The 18,823-nt window shown below is 44.1% G+C and overlaps 1 protein-coding gene across 1 annotated transcript in view; it reads left to right on the top strand.

The window, feature by feature from the left end:
• Window positions 1-18,823, top strand: part of LOC126263252 (uncharacterized protein C6orf132 homolog) — a 362,262-nt gene that overhangs the window by 257,574 nt on the left and 85,865 nt on the right. Inside the window, exon 3 of the mRNA XM_049960337.1 lies at window positions 14,215-14,357. Within this exon, the coding sequence (XP_049816294.1) occupies window positions 14,215-14,357 (143 nt within the window). The remainder of the gene's footprint in view (window positions 1-14,214; window positions 14,358-18,823) is intronic.

The raw sequence follows: 18,823 nt of genomic DNA on the forward strand, positions 1-18,823 counted from the left end.
TTCTAGCACTACATCAAAGATCTTTGTCAAATATATTTGACGGAATATTTGATCAAATCTTTGACAAAGAAATTTGATAGTGTAATACCGGCCTAATACAATGTAACATCCGGCTGTAGTAAAATGGTGCCAACAATTTGACCGAGCCCGCACATAGGAGGATGATGGTGAGCGGGAAGCCACATCTTGCACCACGCGATTTCCATCTTTTTTCGGCAAGAACATTCGGAAGAAAGAAATTTTCCAACGATGGGGACGCTCACTCGCGGTTCTCGAGTGACTTCGTAATCAAGGAGCGGATTTCTGTCGTCGATGAACGATTGGTAGGCATCATTCAATAAAAATTACTGTGAAAAGGGTTTTGAGAGACCGCCACCACTGACAAGAATTATTCAGTACAGGGAAAAACCAGTCCAAAGTTGTAAATTTTACGTTTATCTGTATGTGCTGCAACTGTTCATGGCACAGTTTTGACATGGTTTTCATACCTTCGAAAATACCAAATGGTTCAAATGGCTCTGAGCACTATGGGACTCAACATCTGTGGTCATAAGTCCCCTAGAACTTAGAACTACTTAAACCTAACTAACCTAAGGACATCACACACATCCATGCCCGAGGCAGGATTCGAACCTGCGACCGTAGCAGTCGCGCGGTTCCTGACTGAGCGCCTAGAACCGCTAGACCACCGCGGCCGGCGAAAATACCATTTTTGACTATGTTACGATGATTTGAAAATGGGTCTCTGCTCGAACCTAGTCATCGAGTGAATTTAAAAAAAATAAAAGAAAAAATACGTAATATTTGCAACTTTGGACTGGTTTTTCCCCGTACTGATTAACAGAACTTGCTGACCCACAGCTTCTCCATCTTACTGGAAGTTGGTGCAAAAAATGTTGACTGACTCATTTAAATTCCTTATTGAAGCAATATGTATTGAGTTACAAACGTCATCTACAGGCTACAGCGGCAACACAGAAATAATGCCTTTACAGCCTGAAGATGAGATGCGTAGGCCGGCCGGAGTGGCCGTGCGGTTCTAGGCGCTACAGTCTGGAGCCGAGCGACCGCTCCGGTCGCAGGTTCGAATCCTGCCTCGGGCATGGATGTGTGTGATGTCCTTACGTTAGTTAGATTTAATTAGTTCTAAGTTCTAGGCGACTGATGACCTCAGAAGTTAAGTCGCATAGTGCTCAGAGCCATTTGGACCATTTTGAGATGCGTAACGTGAAACATGTTGCTCCATTAAACAACGTAAGTAATTCAACAATTTTTACGCCTGGTAGCGGTCTCTGAGCAGCCTTTTCATACGAGCTTACAGCAAGCTGGAATAACTGTGGGTCAGCAATTTCTGTTAATCAGTACAATGGAAAACAAGCCAAGTTACGAGTTTCACATTTCTATTCACTCGACGACTAGTTCCTGAACAGACTCGGCCCGAAACGCGTCATCGAGTGAATAAAAAAGTGACCTGTCGTAATAATATGTAACTTACTTTATGAAAGCCCCTCGTACTATCTTGAGCCGTTCCTAGTATTCCCGTAAAACTTTGGCACGCTGCGAAACCAGCTAAATACTACCGCTTACCTTCGGTAGCGATTAAGCCACATTCGGTCCACGATTACGTCGCCATATGTTTACTGCACTTTCAGGTTAACAGAGCAATTATTGTTTAAATGCAGATCTTGCGTCAGTCCGTCAACAAATGCAGGCTCCCCATCTTGGGAACTTTCGTACAACGCTTTCGATAGCTATCTAACTGTGCGAATGTCACACTTCAAAGATAATTTATCTAATTATGCGACCCATGGTTATAACGTCAATAATAGCCCTTATGTAACATCGTCTTCATAACAGAGAGAGTTAAGTGACGAATATTTTGAGAGACGATAGTACTCAGCTAAACAAGAAAAACAAGGGCAATAAACATGTGTCTGGTAACTCATTCTTTCTGAAACCGGAACTGTGATTCGTAGAAGGGACTCACGGCGTTTTGCTTAGGGTATGAGCTTCGTCGTTGCAGTGGTAACGTCTGCATCCAGCCGCTGACTGTGTCGCTTCATGAGTGATTCTGTGGGTCCCTGTTCGAAAGGGCACATTACTGGAGGACAATTTATGTTAGTAAGACTTGCTCTTAAGATTACTGCACCGCAAATCGATTCAATGTATACGTAAGATACACATCTGATGATGAGGCTAAAAGATTCGAAACTGATCATGATATGATCCAATGAAGACCATTTAATTGCAGTCTGGGGCAATTTACTTTTTCCTAAGTAACCATGTGACTTCGTTACACATAGCTCCAGCGAGGACGGAAAAATGAAATACTTCTGAGCATCCTTTTGCTGTTGTCAGTAAGCCTTTTATTTTTCCAAACGTTTCCTTTCCAGGCGCAGTCATTATTCTTACTTCAGCAGTACAGGTTCCATCTGCATTAAGTATGCTTCCTACGTTAGTGAAACAGTTCACTTGTTCAAGAGCCTTCCCCTGTTATGTTATATTTAATATGCTGTGTGTCTGTGTTTTAGTCGTCACTTTGGTCTTGCGCATGTTGATACGCATTCCAAGTCTTTCACTTGTTTTACCTCCAAATTTTTTGGATCCTCTTTCTCTTCCTCCCCTTCTGCTTTTATACGGTATGTGTTACTGAAGGCTTCACAATACGTACCACTTACATATGTTTAACACGGTTTAATGTCTCCGTGGTCGAACCTACACTAGCAAAGGACCTGTTGATAGCTGACACAAATTCTGACAATGAAAGAAATGTTCATTTTCAACTGCACACCAAACTTGTTACAGAAGAGCGGTCGCAACGGGCAGCTGACGGTAGTAAGCTTTCAGGTGATCACTTTGCACTCACATGTCTTCTGCAGTGAGTTAGCAAGTTTCATCCCTTCCAACTTCTCATTTCATGCTCGTTCGTAACAACGCAATCACAGGCTTTTGGTAGTTAAATTTTCAGGTTGCTATTATATCAATTTATGATTAGTTACATGCATCGAATTTATCGCCTTGGTGGTAGTAAATATATTCAAAAACAATCATCTGAAACACATCAGTTGTTTAAGGGGTTAAATGTGCTCTGACTGCGACGGAACATAATGATAGAGGTGTGACGAATACAATAAGATAGACGAAATGCATCAGATACTTGAGCTACCTACATGGGTAGGTAGGCAAATGGCAGTTAATACGTTACGGAGATAAAAATAGCGAGCATGGAAATAACCCCTTTTTCCAGCATGCGAGTTATCTACGGCGCGCCGGTGTTGGAAAAACCACTGATATCGACCTCGGGACTTCCACGGTACGAACCACGTGCGGTGTGATATGCCTCCAGTCCGAGGGATCCATTGGCTAAGAACAGTTCAACATACACAGTAGATTTCCTCTGGACGCAGAGAAAACTTGTAATACCTCAGCGTTTGACGTGGGATCGATCCTGTTTCCACTGACGGTAGTAATTCGTGATGAACTGTCGTACTAACTAAGCCTACCTGATCACACCGCACAACCTAAATTATATATATATGAAGCGTTTATTCGTACGTCTGTCACAATTGCAGTACAAATGTTTGGCGACTTTTCTCGAACCACCTGGTTCACTCTCAAGCCTGACATACCGAGGCTGCACTGAAAGTGCCTTACTTAATAACGAATATACACTCCTGGAAATGGAAAAAAGAACACATTGACACCGGTGTGTCAGACCCACCATACTTGCTCCGGACACTGCGAGAGGGCTGTACAAGCAATGATCACACGCACGGCACAGCGGACACACCAGGAACCGCGGTGTTGGCCGTCGAATGGCGCTAGCTGCGCAGCATTTGTGCACCGCCGCCGTCAATGTCAGCCAGTTTGCCGTGGCATACGGAGCTCCATCGCAGTCTTTAACACTGGTAGCATGCCGCGACAGCGTGGACGTGAACCGTATGTGCAGTTGACGGACTTTGAGCGAGGGCGTATAGTGGGCATGCGGGAGGCCGGGTGGACGTACCGCCGAATTGCTCAACACGTGGGGCGTGAGGTCTCCACAGTACATCGATGTTGTCGCCAGTGGTCGGCGGAAGGTGCACGTGCCCGTCGACCTGGGACCGGACCGCAGCGACGCACGGATGCACGCCGAGACCGTAGGATCCTACGCAGTGCCGTAGGGGACCGCATCGCCACTTCCCAGCAAATTAGGGACACTGTTGCTCCTGGGGTATCGGCGAGGACCATTCGCAACCGTCTCCATGAAGCTGGGCTACGGTCCCGCACACCGTTAGGCCGTCTTCCGCTCACGCCCCAACATCGTGCAGCCCGCCTCCAGTGGTGTCGCGACAGGCGTGAATGGAGGGACGAATGGAGACGTGTCGTCTTCAGCGATGAGAGTCGCTTCTGCCTTGGTGCCAATGATGGTCGTATGCGTGTTTGGCGCCGTGCAGGTGAGCGCCACAATCAGGACTGCATACGACCGAGGCACACAGGGCCAACACCCGGCATCATGGTGTGGGGAGCGATCTCCTACACTGGCCGTACACCACTGGTGATCGTCGAGGGGACACTGAATAGTGCACGGTACATCCAAACCGTCATCGAACCCATCGTTCTACCATTCCTAGACCGGCAAGGGAACTTGCTGTTCCAACAGAACAATGCACGTCCGCATGTATCCCGTGCCACCCAACGTGCTCTAGAAGGTGTAAGTCAACTACCCTGGCCAGCAAGATCTCCGGATCTGTCCCCCATTGAGCATGTTTGGGACTGGATGAAGCGTCGTCTCACGCGGTCTGCACGTCCAGCACGAACGCTGGTCCAACTGAGGCGCCAGGTGGAAATGGCATGGCAAGCCGTTCCACAGGACTACATCCAGCATCTCTACGATCGTCTCCATGGGAGAATAGCAGCCTGCATTGCTGCGAAAGGTGGATATACACTGTACTAGTGCCGACATTGTGCATGCTCTGTTGCCTGTGTCTATGTGCCTGTGGTTCTGTCAGTGTGATCATGTGATGTATCTGACCCCAGGAATGTGTCAATAAAGTTTCCCCTTCCTGGGACAATGAATTCACGGTGTTCTTATTTCAATTTCCAGGAGTTTAAAAAGGGCGGTAGGTGCTTTACACTACTTTTCACTGCAACTATGACAGATTTGTGAATAAACGCTTCATGAAATAAATGAAAATAATTGCGGTACCATTCGTGCGACTCTATTTTCCACAGAAATTCTACTGCAAAAATTTATAGGACAGGGACGTCTGGAAGAAACGATGCGGTAGAGAGCAGATTGGGCTGGGCCTAGGTTAAGTTCTGTGGTCGACTCCCAGTCCAGCACGCAATTTCTGTTGTACTCTTGAATAAGAAGACTGGTTTGACGCAGCTCTCCACACTCGTCTAACCTGTGCAGGCCCGTTCATCTATACATAACTCCTGCATCCAAGCTATGTAAACATTTCGAAAGCTTTCTCACAATTGCACCTAGAATTTAATCTAGACGCAGACAGATGAGGTACACCGACTTCGTCCCGACTGTGAATAGGAGACTGATGACAAATGTTCAGCCTCCTTGAACCGATAATCAGCAGCAGCAACATACTCCTGCAATCTCCATACGTCTGAACCTCTTTACTGTTGTCACGCTTAGGCCTTTCTCTATAATTCGTTCCCATCACTCGTCCTTTGCACACACACACACACACACACACACACACATACACACACACACACACACCTCTTTCTTGAACCTTTTTATTATGCAATCTGTACAATTTTGCCTCCCCACACTTTCCTCCATTACCAAATTAACTATTCTTTGATGCAGCGGGATATGTCCCATCAACGAATCTCTTCGTTTAGTCAAATTGTGTCATGTAGCTATTTTCTCCCCAGCTCGATTGAGTACCATTCCATTAGTTATTCTATCTGTCCATCTAATCTTCAACATTCTCGTAGAGCACGACTTTTCGAAAACTTTTTTTCTTATCTAAACTGCTTATCGTTCACGTTTCACTTCCGTACAGGACTGCACTCCAGAGAAATATCTTCAGAAACGGCTACCCAATACTTAAATTCATGTTAGATATTAACAAATTCATCATTTTCACAAATATTTTTTATGCTGTAGCCTTTCTGCATTTTATATCCTCTCTACTTTAGCCATCGTCTGTTATATTGTTGTCCAAATGGCAAATTTCATGTACTACTTGCATCTCATCTCTTGATCTAATTCCCTCAGCATCGACTGATTGAACACAGCTGCATTTCGTTACCGCCATTTTTTCTTTTTTTGGGCAAGTTGTGACGTTTTTTCATGACACTACCTATTCAATTCACTTTAACATCCAAGATGTTTACCGTCCCTCAGAGGCCGGCCGCAGTGGCCGAGCGGTTCTAGGCGCTTCAGTCCGGAACCTCACGACTGCTGCGGTCGCAGGTTCGAATCCTGCCTCGGGCATGGATGTGTGTGATGTCCTTAGGTTAGTTAGGTTTACGTAGTTCTAAGTTCTAGGGGACTGATGACCTCAGATGTTAAGTCCCAAAGTGCTCAGAGCCATTTGGATTCGTCCCTCAGAGAATTACGATGTCATGTGCAAACTTCAGTGTTTTTATTTCTTCTCCCTGAACTCAAATTCCCTCCCCAAAATTCTCCTTGGATTCTTTTACTGCTCGCTCATTGTACGGAATGGACAACATCATGGGGGATAGGCCACAATCGTGTCTCACAACCTTCCTAACTACTGCTTCCACTTCATGGCCTTCAACTCTTACGATTGCAGTCTGATTTCCGTATGAGTTTTAGATTACCTTCCGAACTCCGTATAGTCGCAAAATCAGGATGTACGCCACATTTTTATTTTTTTCCAATATCGTTACAGTTGCGATAATAGTCATCCCTTTGCGGCTACTAGCTACGTACCATGACGTCAATTTGTGCATATTCAACTTCTCGCGGCGTAATGAATAGTCCATTAAATTTCGGGCGTGCACGAACTTCCGTATAGACGAAATAGCAATATACACTGAAGCGCCAAAGAAACAGGTACAGAGATATGTAAACAGGAAGAATACAGCGCTGCGGTCGGCAACGCCTATATAAGACAACAAGTATCTGGCGCCTATGTTAGAACGGTTACAATGGCAGGTTATCAAGACTGAAGTGAGTTTGAACGTGGTGTTATTGTCGGCACACGAGCGATGTGACACAGCACCTCCGAGGTAGCGATGAAGTGGGGATTTTCCCGTGCGACCATCTCCCCAGAGGTGAACATTATTGAGCACATCTGGACTGCCTTGCAATGTGCTGTTCAGAAGAGATCTCCTCCCCCTCGTAGTCTTGCGGATTTATGGACAGCCCTGCAGGAGTCACGGTGTCAGTTCCGTCCAGCGCTCCTTCAGACATCAGTCGAGTCCATTCCACGTCGTGTTGCGGCACTTCTGCGTGCTCGCGGGGGTCCTACACGATATTAGGCAGGCGTGCCAGTTTCTTTGGCTCTTCAATGTATATACCTGTCTCTGAAAAGCAGTTAAAAAGTTGAAAACAAATAAGTCGTCAAGAGGAGATGGAATTCCAATTCGGTTTTACAGAGAGTACTCTACAGCACTGGCCATTAGCTTGAATTTATCGCGAATTTCTCGCCCAGCGCGATGTCCCAATCGTTTGATAAAAGCGCACTGACCTACCAACTTACAGTCTAATATCATTAACATCGGTTTGGTGCAGGATTTTGAGTGCATTCTTGGCTCGAATATAATAACGTTCCTTGAGAGATAAGGTTCTACCCACGAATCGAAAATTATTTAGAAAGCACCGCTCGTGCGAAACTCAAGTTTGATCTTTTCTTGCACGATACTCTACGAACCATATATTGTATGAAGGCCAAAAGGTAGATTCCATACTCCAAGATTTTCGTAAAGCGTTTGACACCGTGCCCCATTGCAGACCGTAAACGGAGGTCCGAGTGACTCGCGCGTCTGACACACTGTTCCGTATGCACGAAGACACCTTAATTAAAAGAACACAGTACATTGTGGTGGGAGGTGAGTGTGCGTAAGACACAAAGGCATCGTCGCGAGTGCCCCAGGGAAGAGCGATACGACCGCTCTTGTTTGCTGATGACGCTGTACCGTCGTCTTTGAGCGACTGTAGGAGAATACAAGATGACTTAAACAGAATTAATATTTGGTGTTACGAACGACAGCTTGTACTAAATACGGAAAATGTAAGTTAAAGCACATGAATAGGAAATACAATCCTGTAATGTTCGAATATCGTATCAGTAGTGTGCTGCCTGACACAGTTATGTCGACTAAATATCCAACCGTAACGTTGCAAAAGCGAAGTGAAATGGAACGGAACAAGCTTTAGGGAAGGCGAATGGTGGATGTCGGTTTATTGGGGAAATTCTAGGAAAGTGTAGCTCATATATATGAAGGAAATCGCGTACAAAACGTGTCTTGAGTACTGCTAGAGTGTTTGGCATCCCCGCAACGTCGGATTGAAGGAAGACATCGAAGCAATTCAGAGGCGGGCTGCTAGATTTAAGGTACGTTCGATCAACACAAGAGTATTGCAGAGTTGCTCCGTAAACTCTAATCGAAATCCTTGGAGGGATGCAGACATGCTTCCCGCGAAATACTGTTGAGAAAATTTAGATAATCGTCTTTTGAAGCTGTCTGCAGTAAGATCCTACTGCTGCCAACGTGCATTTCGCGAAAGAACCACGAAGATAAGACAAAAGAACTTAGGGAACTTACGGAGGTTTGTACAGTGTCTTCCCTAGCTCCATTTGCGGGTGGAACAGACAAGAGGATGGCTGTTAGAGACTGGGGCGTCACTCGATGCTACCTCCGAAACAGCACAGGTGACTGCGCTTCCGTTTGCGCAATAATCAAGGTCGAATGTCACGAAGCGGGATCCGTTTAGTAGGAAGTGGAATCGTTAAAGCACTCGATGATGTGGTTTACACCTATCAGATCCGTAACACAACTGTTTCTCAGAAATGTGATTTCGATGAGTTGCACACAGATACTGCAAGTGGAAGTCTTTTGGTAACGACACCGATTAAATGCGTTAACGTCAGAGCCATATCCTGCATACATTGGTTCGAATTTTCTCGCTCCTGGAAAAGCAGAGGAATCCTCTGCACCCAGGCACGCATACTTTGTTTACGCATACGGAGGCACTTCCCTTGCTTGTTAATTTCAGGGCGTATCGTCTTGGATAAACTAGTGTAATTTATAGAGGAGAATTCTTAAATATGTACACTTGCACACAGCTTATTGCTGGAAATTTATGTTATTAACTTTATGTGTTATGTGCCATTAATTAGGCGATCGTAACGATCACATGTCACAATTGGACAAAACTTTTGGTCTCTTTTCCGTCTTTACAAATCATAAAAGAGATTAATAATCGTACGTTTTGCAAGTAAAAATGGAAAAAATTATATCTAACCGAGGAATAAACGCGCGTCACCCAAGTTTGTTGGCATATGGGCCGATCGCCTTCTTCCCTGCTCCCGAGAAAATTTGTTTTACGTGGAGTAACAACTGGCTCATTAGATTGTCAGTATCCCGAGATGCCTGGAAGGCGCTGTCCGTAATGGTACAAAAGTTCTCAAATGGGGAGAGATCAGGCGACCTTCCTGCCAAAGGTTGGGCTTGACAAGGATGAAGACAAGCAGTAGGAAATCTCACATTGTGCGGGTGGGCAGCATCTTGATGATGGCTTGCCATGAAGGGCAAAAAAAAAACAAAAAAAAAACTGCGGAATGCTGTCGACGTACTGCTGAGCCGTAGGGTACCGCGGATGATGATCATACAGGCCAGGCTGTGAAAAGAAATTCCATCCCAGACCATCACCCTGGGCACCAGGCCATATGGTTGGTTTCCCATCGCTGTGTGGGGCGTCTCTAGACACGCCTTTGCTGGTCATCAGGGTTCAGTTCGAAGCGGTACTCATCACTGAAAGGAGTTCTACTCCTGTGAAAGAGATTCCAGGCCGAAGACGTGTTTGGAGATGCCACAGACAGCGGTTGGATACTAGCCAGACTGTCTTGCGGCGAGAGTTTCTACTGCTTGTGTTCGTGCTTCAAAATCCCCACCTCGGCCAGCAAGGTCGCCGCATCCCTCCCTGGCTGACATCGGATGGAGCGTTATTCGCAGGGCTGTCCAACTAACTCGGGATTTTGATCATCTAACGCACCAGTTACACAGAATTAGGACCAATACTCCTCAGGAGTACATCCAACGAACCCGTCAATGCCTAGCCGAAAAACTGCTAAATTTGTGAAGCTCTTCTTTCCCTTGAATAAATCATCCAATATTTCTGAAATTGAATACAGTGGATATAATCGTCTTGAGGGATTCAGCAACTTTATAGATATTTAAGCTGGTTCTCATTTATTGTTCTGTCTGAGTTGCAAATTTTCAATATATATATATATATATATATATATATATATATATATATATATATATATATATATATTTCGCGATAGTCCTCATTCTCTTGACAAACATGCTTCTGTAAAGCCACAGATTAAACGAGCGGACTACGGTTTCATATCTATATTATATCCATTCCATATTACATCTGTGAAGAACCGAAATCACAAATTCTTGGATTCCTCAGACCATGCTGGCTTGCGAGTCTGGTGTTTATAAACAAAATTACGTCATTTCTGAGTTTTATAATAATTACACAAACGGATCCTGGTTGATGGCATTAGATATCGATTTTTTCTTCTTTTTTCGAAAACGGAAGTATGGTGAACGAAATCCCCTCGCAGAGGTTACTTTTGAATGGCTTACGGGAATCGGTATGTCGCAGGGTCTTCCATCTCCTTCTACGATAAGTCATAGGGTCGGTAGTGTTTTAGTATTCCTTCATGTTTCGATAATCCAAACTGATCTTCCCCCGGATTGTCTTCTGTCATTCGTTCCATTTTTCGGTAGGTAATTCGTGTTAATATTTTGGACCACAAGTCATTAGAGTGGTACACTGGTAGTATTGACATCTGTCAGCGTTTTGCTTCTTTGATATTGGTACAACAACACTGTTCTTGCTACGACAGTTTTCAGTTACTGTCGCGCTTCAGATGACAATGGATGTTCAGAGTCTGCTGTCAACGTCTGCACCAGCACTGATCTTCTGCAAGTCTCTCTGAATGCCGTAACAAGCTCCTAACGATGGCTTCTCGCTGTGTGCAATTACTTCTTCTGTTAATACCCTCATACAGCTGATTATATTGTCGTTCATATAAACAGCTAAACAAATATTTTTCACTGTCCATAAATCTGCGAACGTCTATGGGCTTGATTCGTGGGGAACTAAAAAGTTTAAAAAAAAAACTAGGCCTTAAGGAGCTTAATAATTACTTTGATTTGAACTAAAAACAAAACAATAACCTTAATAAAAGCTGTATGTTTAGAAATACACATTTTTTCCTCATCTGTGTAACCAAAATCTTTTGCTTTGGAACGTCCAGTACTTTGTTGATCCATCCCGTGCGTTGTAACATCCTGGTAGTTGTAACATCGTCCTCGGCAAGGTGACCGCCAAAGCCGCGGAGTGTTGTGACGACGCTGGCTCCAGGCCATGTCTGCAGACACTGCGTGCCTTTCCATTCGGTTGATTGTTGACTCCTGGAGGAAGGTGATTGTGAGATGGGACCGGAGCAGTGCATTGTAATCTTGAAAGACGGATCCATCGCTGAAATGCTGGTCTTAGGGCTTTACTGTCGGTTAAATGATGTCGTTCCTTTGCTACACAGCCCTCAGATGTACCCCGACAGTGATCAGAGACGTCCTACATCCGTGCATGACACCGAACCAAAATGTGGGTGACCCACTTCCTGTCTGCTGAACTGACGTGATCGACTGAGACGGCCACTTCTACGTGGCCGTCTACACACGCTCCCCTACGACAGTCACCAGGCGTCATTAGATTAGATTAGTACTTGTTCCATAGATCATGAATACGACACTTCGTAATGATGTGGAACGTGTCTGGTTAATAAAAGGTGTCTATACAAGATATTACATTACACAAAATATTACATGACACTTAATATTTTTAATTTTTTTTGTGGGTCTTGGGGAAATTACCCACTTACTATATCAAAAAATTCATCTAATGAGTAGAAGGAGTTGCCATTAAGAAATTCTTTTAATTTCCATTTAAATGCTATATGGCTATCTGTCAGACTTTTGATGCTATTAGATAAGTGACCAAAGACTTTCGTGGCAGCATAATTTACCCCCTTCTGAGCCAAAGTTAGATTTAACCCTGAGTAGTGAAGATCATCCTTTCTCCTAGTGTTGCAGCCATGTACACTGCTATTACTTTTGAATTCGTTCGGATTGTTAATAACAAATTTCATAAGTGAATATATATATTGTGAGGCTACAGTGAAGAATTCTAGCTCCTTGAATAAGTGTCTGCAGGATGATCTTGGATGAGCTCCAGCAATTATTCTGATTACACTCTTTTGTGCAATGAACACTCTTTTACCCAATAATGAGTTACCCCAGAATATGATGCCATACGAAAGCAGAGAATGAAAATAGGTGTGGTAAGCTAATTTACTCAGATGTATATCGCCAAAATTTGCAATGACCCTAATAGCATAAGTAGCTGAACTCAAACGTTTCAGCAGATCCTCAGTGTGTTTTTTTCCAGTTCAACCCCTCATCAACGCATACGCCTAGAAATTTTGAATATTCTACCTTAGCTACAGATTTCTGATCGAAGTCTATATTTATTAATGGTGTCATTCCATTTACTGTGTGGAACTGTATATACTGTGTTTTGTCAAAGTTTAATGAGAGCCCATTTGCAGAGAACCACTTAATGATTTTCTGAAAAACATCGTTTACAATTTCACCAGTTAATTCTTGTCTGTCGGGTGTGATAGCTATACTTGTATCATCGGCAAAAAGTATCAGCTTTGCATCTTCGTGAATATAGAATGGCAAATCATTAATATATATTAAGAACAGCAGAGGACCCAAGACCGAACCTTGCGGCACGCCATTCTTGATTGTTCCCCAGTTTGAGAAATCACCAGTTTTTTGCATATTATGTGAACTGCTTATTTCAACTTTCTGCACTGACATACACTGCACTCATTTGTGAAGAAAGCCCGACCTCATCGATACAGGTTAAGAGCAACACATCGAGCTAAATGACTCTTAACTGATCGAACCGCGAATAACAGTCGCATTCCTATGAAGCTGAAGTCGCGCTCACATTTTAACAATGTGGATTTCATATTTTTGCTGTATGTTTAATACATTGAAATAACAGATGAGGTACTTCCAAATTTGCAGATTGGTTGCATGTTTTGTCTGTTTTGTTAACTCTCAAGTACAGGAGAAAATTATATATGTAACTGTCGCCTGTAGCTAATGAGCTTACTTTGCATGAAATGTGCTGCATCGTCATAAAATGTGTGTGGCGAACAGAGCCCAACATCATAATTGTACATCTGATGCTATGTAGACTGTAAGTCATTTGTTGTAGGGGTCGCAGTAGGACAGCTGGGTTTGGCAACCCTGTTGAAAATAAGAAATGTTGTTCTCTGAAGTAAATATAAAGTCATCACTGCGGAACAAGCAGAATAAGAACAACCTGATCTGTAATGTACGCAGAAAGGAAGGGGGAAACAGAATGGAACTTGGCGGATTGAGAGGGGGTGTGATGTTATTTCAGGGATTACAAAATCGAGTCACGCTTAAAAAGAACTTGACAGTGTGAGCCCACTTATCAGTATATCGTTAACTACGGTAGGTGGTTTTGACAGTCTGGATACTGACATTGGGATAGAGCTGACATCCGAGCTGGTCGCACTTATCTTGTATCTGGGACAAAACTTGGAATCTTGCTGGCCATGGGAGTACGGACGTACATGCAGACAGACCATAGAGGCAGTAGTGTTTGGTGTGTTCTGCTGTTAGTGATGGGCTCTGTGGTGGAAGTTTATTAACCAATGCAGTTGGTATAACGTGTGGGAGATACAGCGTTGGACAGCAGAGGTGTTGGACTGGTTGGTTACAGCATGGACTACATTGGCTGGGCGGTGCATTGGCATATGCGAGGATGGAAAAAATTGCCTGCTAAATGCATACGTGTAAGCCGGATTGCATGCGCTACTTGCTAGTTGCACGCTGCTACGCCGCCAGCTTCAGCCCCTGAGACGGTGTGCGCCTGTTGTGTTGCAGCGGGCTCCAACTGGACGCTGGCAGAGGGTGGCTTCCCCCAGAGGATCCCCAGCTACCGGCCCAAGAAGAGGAGGGCGCCTCCGCCTCCGCCACCGGCGCCTGCGCCCGCACCCCCGACCGTCAGCGTCACGCCGCCACCTGCTGTAAGTCTCATCTCGCTAGCTGTTTTTATCAACGGAAAATATGCGTGTCGAATCACGGCAGTGCAGGCTTTCTCGCCGAATTTCATTGATGAAATATTCTAGGGATAAGCTGACAATGTTTCATCAAACCAGGTACATGGTTCAGAAACACGACTTCAAATATAGCAAACTAAAATAATGATTTTTTTACATTTATACCGGGTGATCAAAAAGTCGGTATAAATTTGAAAAGTGAATAAATCACAGAATAATATAGATAGGAGGTACAAATTGACACACATGCTTGGAATGACATGGGGTTTTATTAGAACCAAAAAAATACAAAAGTTCAAAAAATGTCCGACAGATGGCGCTTCATCTGATCAGAATAGCAATAATTAGCATAACAAAGTAAGACAAAGCAAAGATAATGTTCTTTACAGGAAATGCTCAATATGTCCACCATCATTCCTCAACAATAGTTTTAGTCGAGGAATGAGGTTGTGAACTGAACTGTAAAGCATGTCCGGAGTTATGGTGAGGCATTGGCGTCGGATGTTGTCTTTCACCATCCCTAGAGATGTCGGTCGATCACGATACACTTTCGACTTCAGAACCCCAAAGCCAACAATCGCACCGACTGAGGTCTGGGGACCTGGGAGGCCAAGCATGACGAAAGTGGCGGCTGAGCACACGATCATCACCAAACGACGCGCGCAAGAGATCTTTCACGTGTCTAGCAATATGGGGTGGAGCGCCATCCTGCAGAAACATCGTACGTTCCAGCAGGTGTTTATCAGCCAGGCTGGGGATGATGCGATTCTGTAACATATCGGCGTACCTCTCACCCGTCACGGTAGCAGTTACAAAACCAGAATCACGCATTTCCTCGAAGAAAAAAGGCCCGATAACGGTAGATGTGGTAAATCCAACCCATACCGTGACTTTCTCGTCGTTCAATGGAGTTTCCACGACAGTTCTAGGATTTTCGGTAGCCCAAATTCTGCAATTGTGGGCGTTGACAGACCCTTGGAGCCTGAAATGAGCTTCGTCGCTCCGCAACACATTACTCAACCAATCGTCATCTTCCGCCATCTTTTGAAACGCCCACACCGCAAATGCCCTCCGCTTCTCTAAATCGCCAGGTAACAGTTCATGATGCCGATGGTTTTTGTACGGATAGCATCGGAGCGTACGCCTAAGTGCCAACCAAACAGTAGTGTATGGAATGCCGGTGCGACGTGCGACTGCACGAGCGCTGACTTCCCCGTGCATAGACGAACCCGCTACAGTCTCCATTTCTTCCTGAACTGTTCAGCAGCATTACGCCTTGTGCTCAGTCGGCCACTACGGGGTCTATCGTCTAAACAAATCATTCTTGCCACAGTTGCATTTGTCAACGGACCTTTACCCGTTCGAATCCCCTTCCTATGGCGATAGATTCGTACCGCTGAACTAGCACATTCCCCATTCTGATAATACAGCTTCACTAAAAGCGCCTTTTCAGGTAACGTCAACATGCTACGACTGCTGGCGCATGTGATTCTCTCTCTCATTACAGTCCTTTTATACACGATTGTCATGTGCAGTCACTGACGTTTTGCTGTCCAGCGCCATCTGTCGGACATTTTGTGAATTTTTTTTTGTTCTAATAAAACCCCATGTCATTCCAAGCATGTGTGCCAATTTTTACCTCTCTATCTACATTATTCCGTAGTTTATTAAGTTTTCAAATTTATACTGACTTTTTGATCACCCGGTATTTTAACGCTTTGTTTTCGTGAATATGAAGATATTTCCTACATCGTGACGAGCGAAGGTAAGCTTTCACTCTATACACTCTAATACAAAAAAGACACGCCACAAAGGAATTACTCGAGTGGGACAGCGACCGGTAGATGTGATGTGCATGTACAGACAAACAAATGATAACAATTTCAGAAAAAAATGGATGATTTATTGAAGAGAGAGAGCTTCACAAACTGAACAAGTCAATAACTTGTTAGTCCACATCTAACCTTATGCAAGCAGTTATTCGGCATGGCATTGATTGATAGAGTTGTAGGATGTGGGATATCGTGCCAAGTCTGTCCAGTTGGCGGTTTAGGTCGTCAGAATTCCCGTAATAATCCAAACGTTTTCAATTGGGGAGAGATCCGTCGGTCTTGCTAGCCAAGGTAGCGTTTCGCAAGCACGAAGACAAACTGTAGAAACTCCAGTCGTGTGGGGCCGGGCATTATCTTTCTTAATTCTAAACGCAGGATGGCTTGCCATGAAGGGCAAAAAAACCGGCTGTAGAATATCGTCGACGTAGCGCTGTGCCGTAACTACGCCTTGGATGACAACTAAAGGAGTCCTTCTAGGAAAAGAAATGGCATCCCGGAGCATCGCTCATGTTTGCCAGGCTCTGTGACGGGGAACAGCCAGAGTGGTATCCCACCGCTGCTCGGGACGTCTGCTCATTTTCACGGGGGACGCATCATCATTAAAGACAATCCCACTCCAGTCGATGATATTCCAGGCCGAAGATGTGTCCGGAGACGCCCCAGACATCGGTGGGACAGCAAAACCTGACTGTCGGCCGCCATGCGGCCTGACAAACAGTAGTGATGGTCGTGGTGCCACATCTGTTCATAACAGGACTCCACTGGTTGTCATCCGCAACACCCTTCCAGCACAGCGGTACGTCGACGATATTTTGTGTCAGTTTGCTGCTCTTTTATAGCGAGCCATCCTGGGTTTACATTTCAGCTAGATAATGCCCACCCGCACATGGTGATGGTTTCTACTGCTCGTCTTCGCGCTTGTCAAAGCCTACCCTGGTCAGCAAGGTCGCCGGATCTCTCCCCAATTGAGAACGTCTGGAGCATTATGGGCCGGGCCCTCCACCCATATCAGCATTTTGACGATCTTTCGCGTCTACTGGACGGAATTTGGCACGATATCCCCCAGGAAGTAATCCAACTGCTTTATCAATAAATGCTAGGCCGAATAACATTAGGGTCAGATGTGGACCAATACGTTATTGACTTTCTCAATTTTTGAAGCTCTTTCTCTTGAATAAATCGTCAAACTTTTCTGAAACTGTAAGCATTTGTTTGTCTGTACATGTACATCAGCAATTTCCATCCCATACGGAAAATTCCTCGTGGTACGCCATTTTTCTGTGTACTAACAAATTAAGAAACCGGTCAGTTGGTAACTACAAAATTGAAGTACCATTAAAGTTTCATTGTGGGACGTCTAATGAAATTATAAGAACGTTTGTATGTTTGATAGTTCAAATAACTTAGAACAAATGGCAGTGAGGAGTAACCACCAATTTTAAGTTCTTCGTATTGTTTTTCATCCCTTTCCTTTATTCATACACCAAAAAATCTTCGAGGATGGCATCTTGAAGAGCACAGTAATCGCAATTTCGAGAAGTTATTAAATTTTAAAGGTGTTCCATTTTGTTGGTAGCCGTTGTGAACATTTCCTTCCGTTTTTAAGACCAGAATTAAGACACTAGCAGCTGTGAAGTACGAGGGTTGCCGAGAAATTAATGCGCCGCATTTTTTTCTCAGCCGAAAACAATGCTACGAATGCGAAACGTTACATTACACATGCGCGTAAGCAATGCGTCTTGCTGGCGTTAAGTAGCAAATTTTACGTTGAAGCAATACCACAATATTATATACAGCGCCCACTGCTTTCCTATTTTCCTTATCTCTTAAGCTTCCGTAGTGTTAAGCGCAAGTTTATTTTCTTTTTAGTGACGTTGTTCTAACTTACATTTGCTCTTCTTTTCCCATGCATTGTAACACTGATCTTCGGTAAACAGAACTCTCATCTTCTGCACGCTGAATTTATATACAGTATTACTCTGTCAGCAAATGTATTAGTAATTTTATACGTAATGTATACCTGTAAATCTGTTATATTTGTAATAGCCTTGTAGAAGAAATTTCATGCTTACTTTAATGAAAAATGCTGTAGTTCAACACGAATAAAGCGCAGTTCTTACGCGCATGTATTTAGCGTGCTCTGGAGCTCAATTTTTGGTGGTCGCTTGAGCGTGTATATTTGTAGCAGTTGGCCTTAGTCCCCGACATGAGGTACATATAACTTATGCAAATATTTTATCCTGTGAAGCCCGTTACAATTTTAAGTTGACAACAGCCTCTACTTGTGGCATTTACCAGCGAGCATTCATTCTGAAGTACAATATATGTAATCTGGCAGCTATCTAAAGCCATGGCTTGCGATAATTTTTGTTCTTTTGTTTCTGACAAGAGCCACTCGGCTTCATCTAATGTAATGAATCATCATGTGATGTAACAAGTGAGTACGCTTACCTCACAAATCTTTTTGTAATTTTGTAACTGGTTGTATACATTTTTAGGGCCCGTTTACTTCTGAAGAAGATATTTTTATAAATATCGAAACCTAGGTCATGGGCTAATAAACCTTTATTTGCAACTGGTTGGCTGATGTTTCCGTCTTCA

Source organism: Schistocerca nitens, chromosome 6, assembly GCF_023898315.1.
Source record: "Schistocerca nitens isolate TAMUIC-IGC-003100 chromosome 6, iqSchNite1.1, whole genome shotgun sequence".
Lineage (NCBI taxonomy): Eukaryota > Metazoa > Arthropoda > Insecta > Orthoptera > Acrididae > Schistocerca > Schistocerca nitens.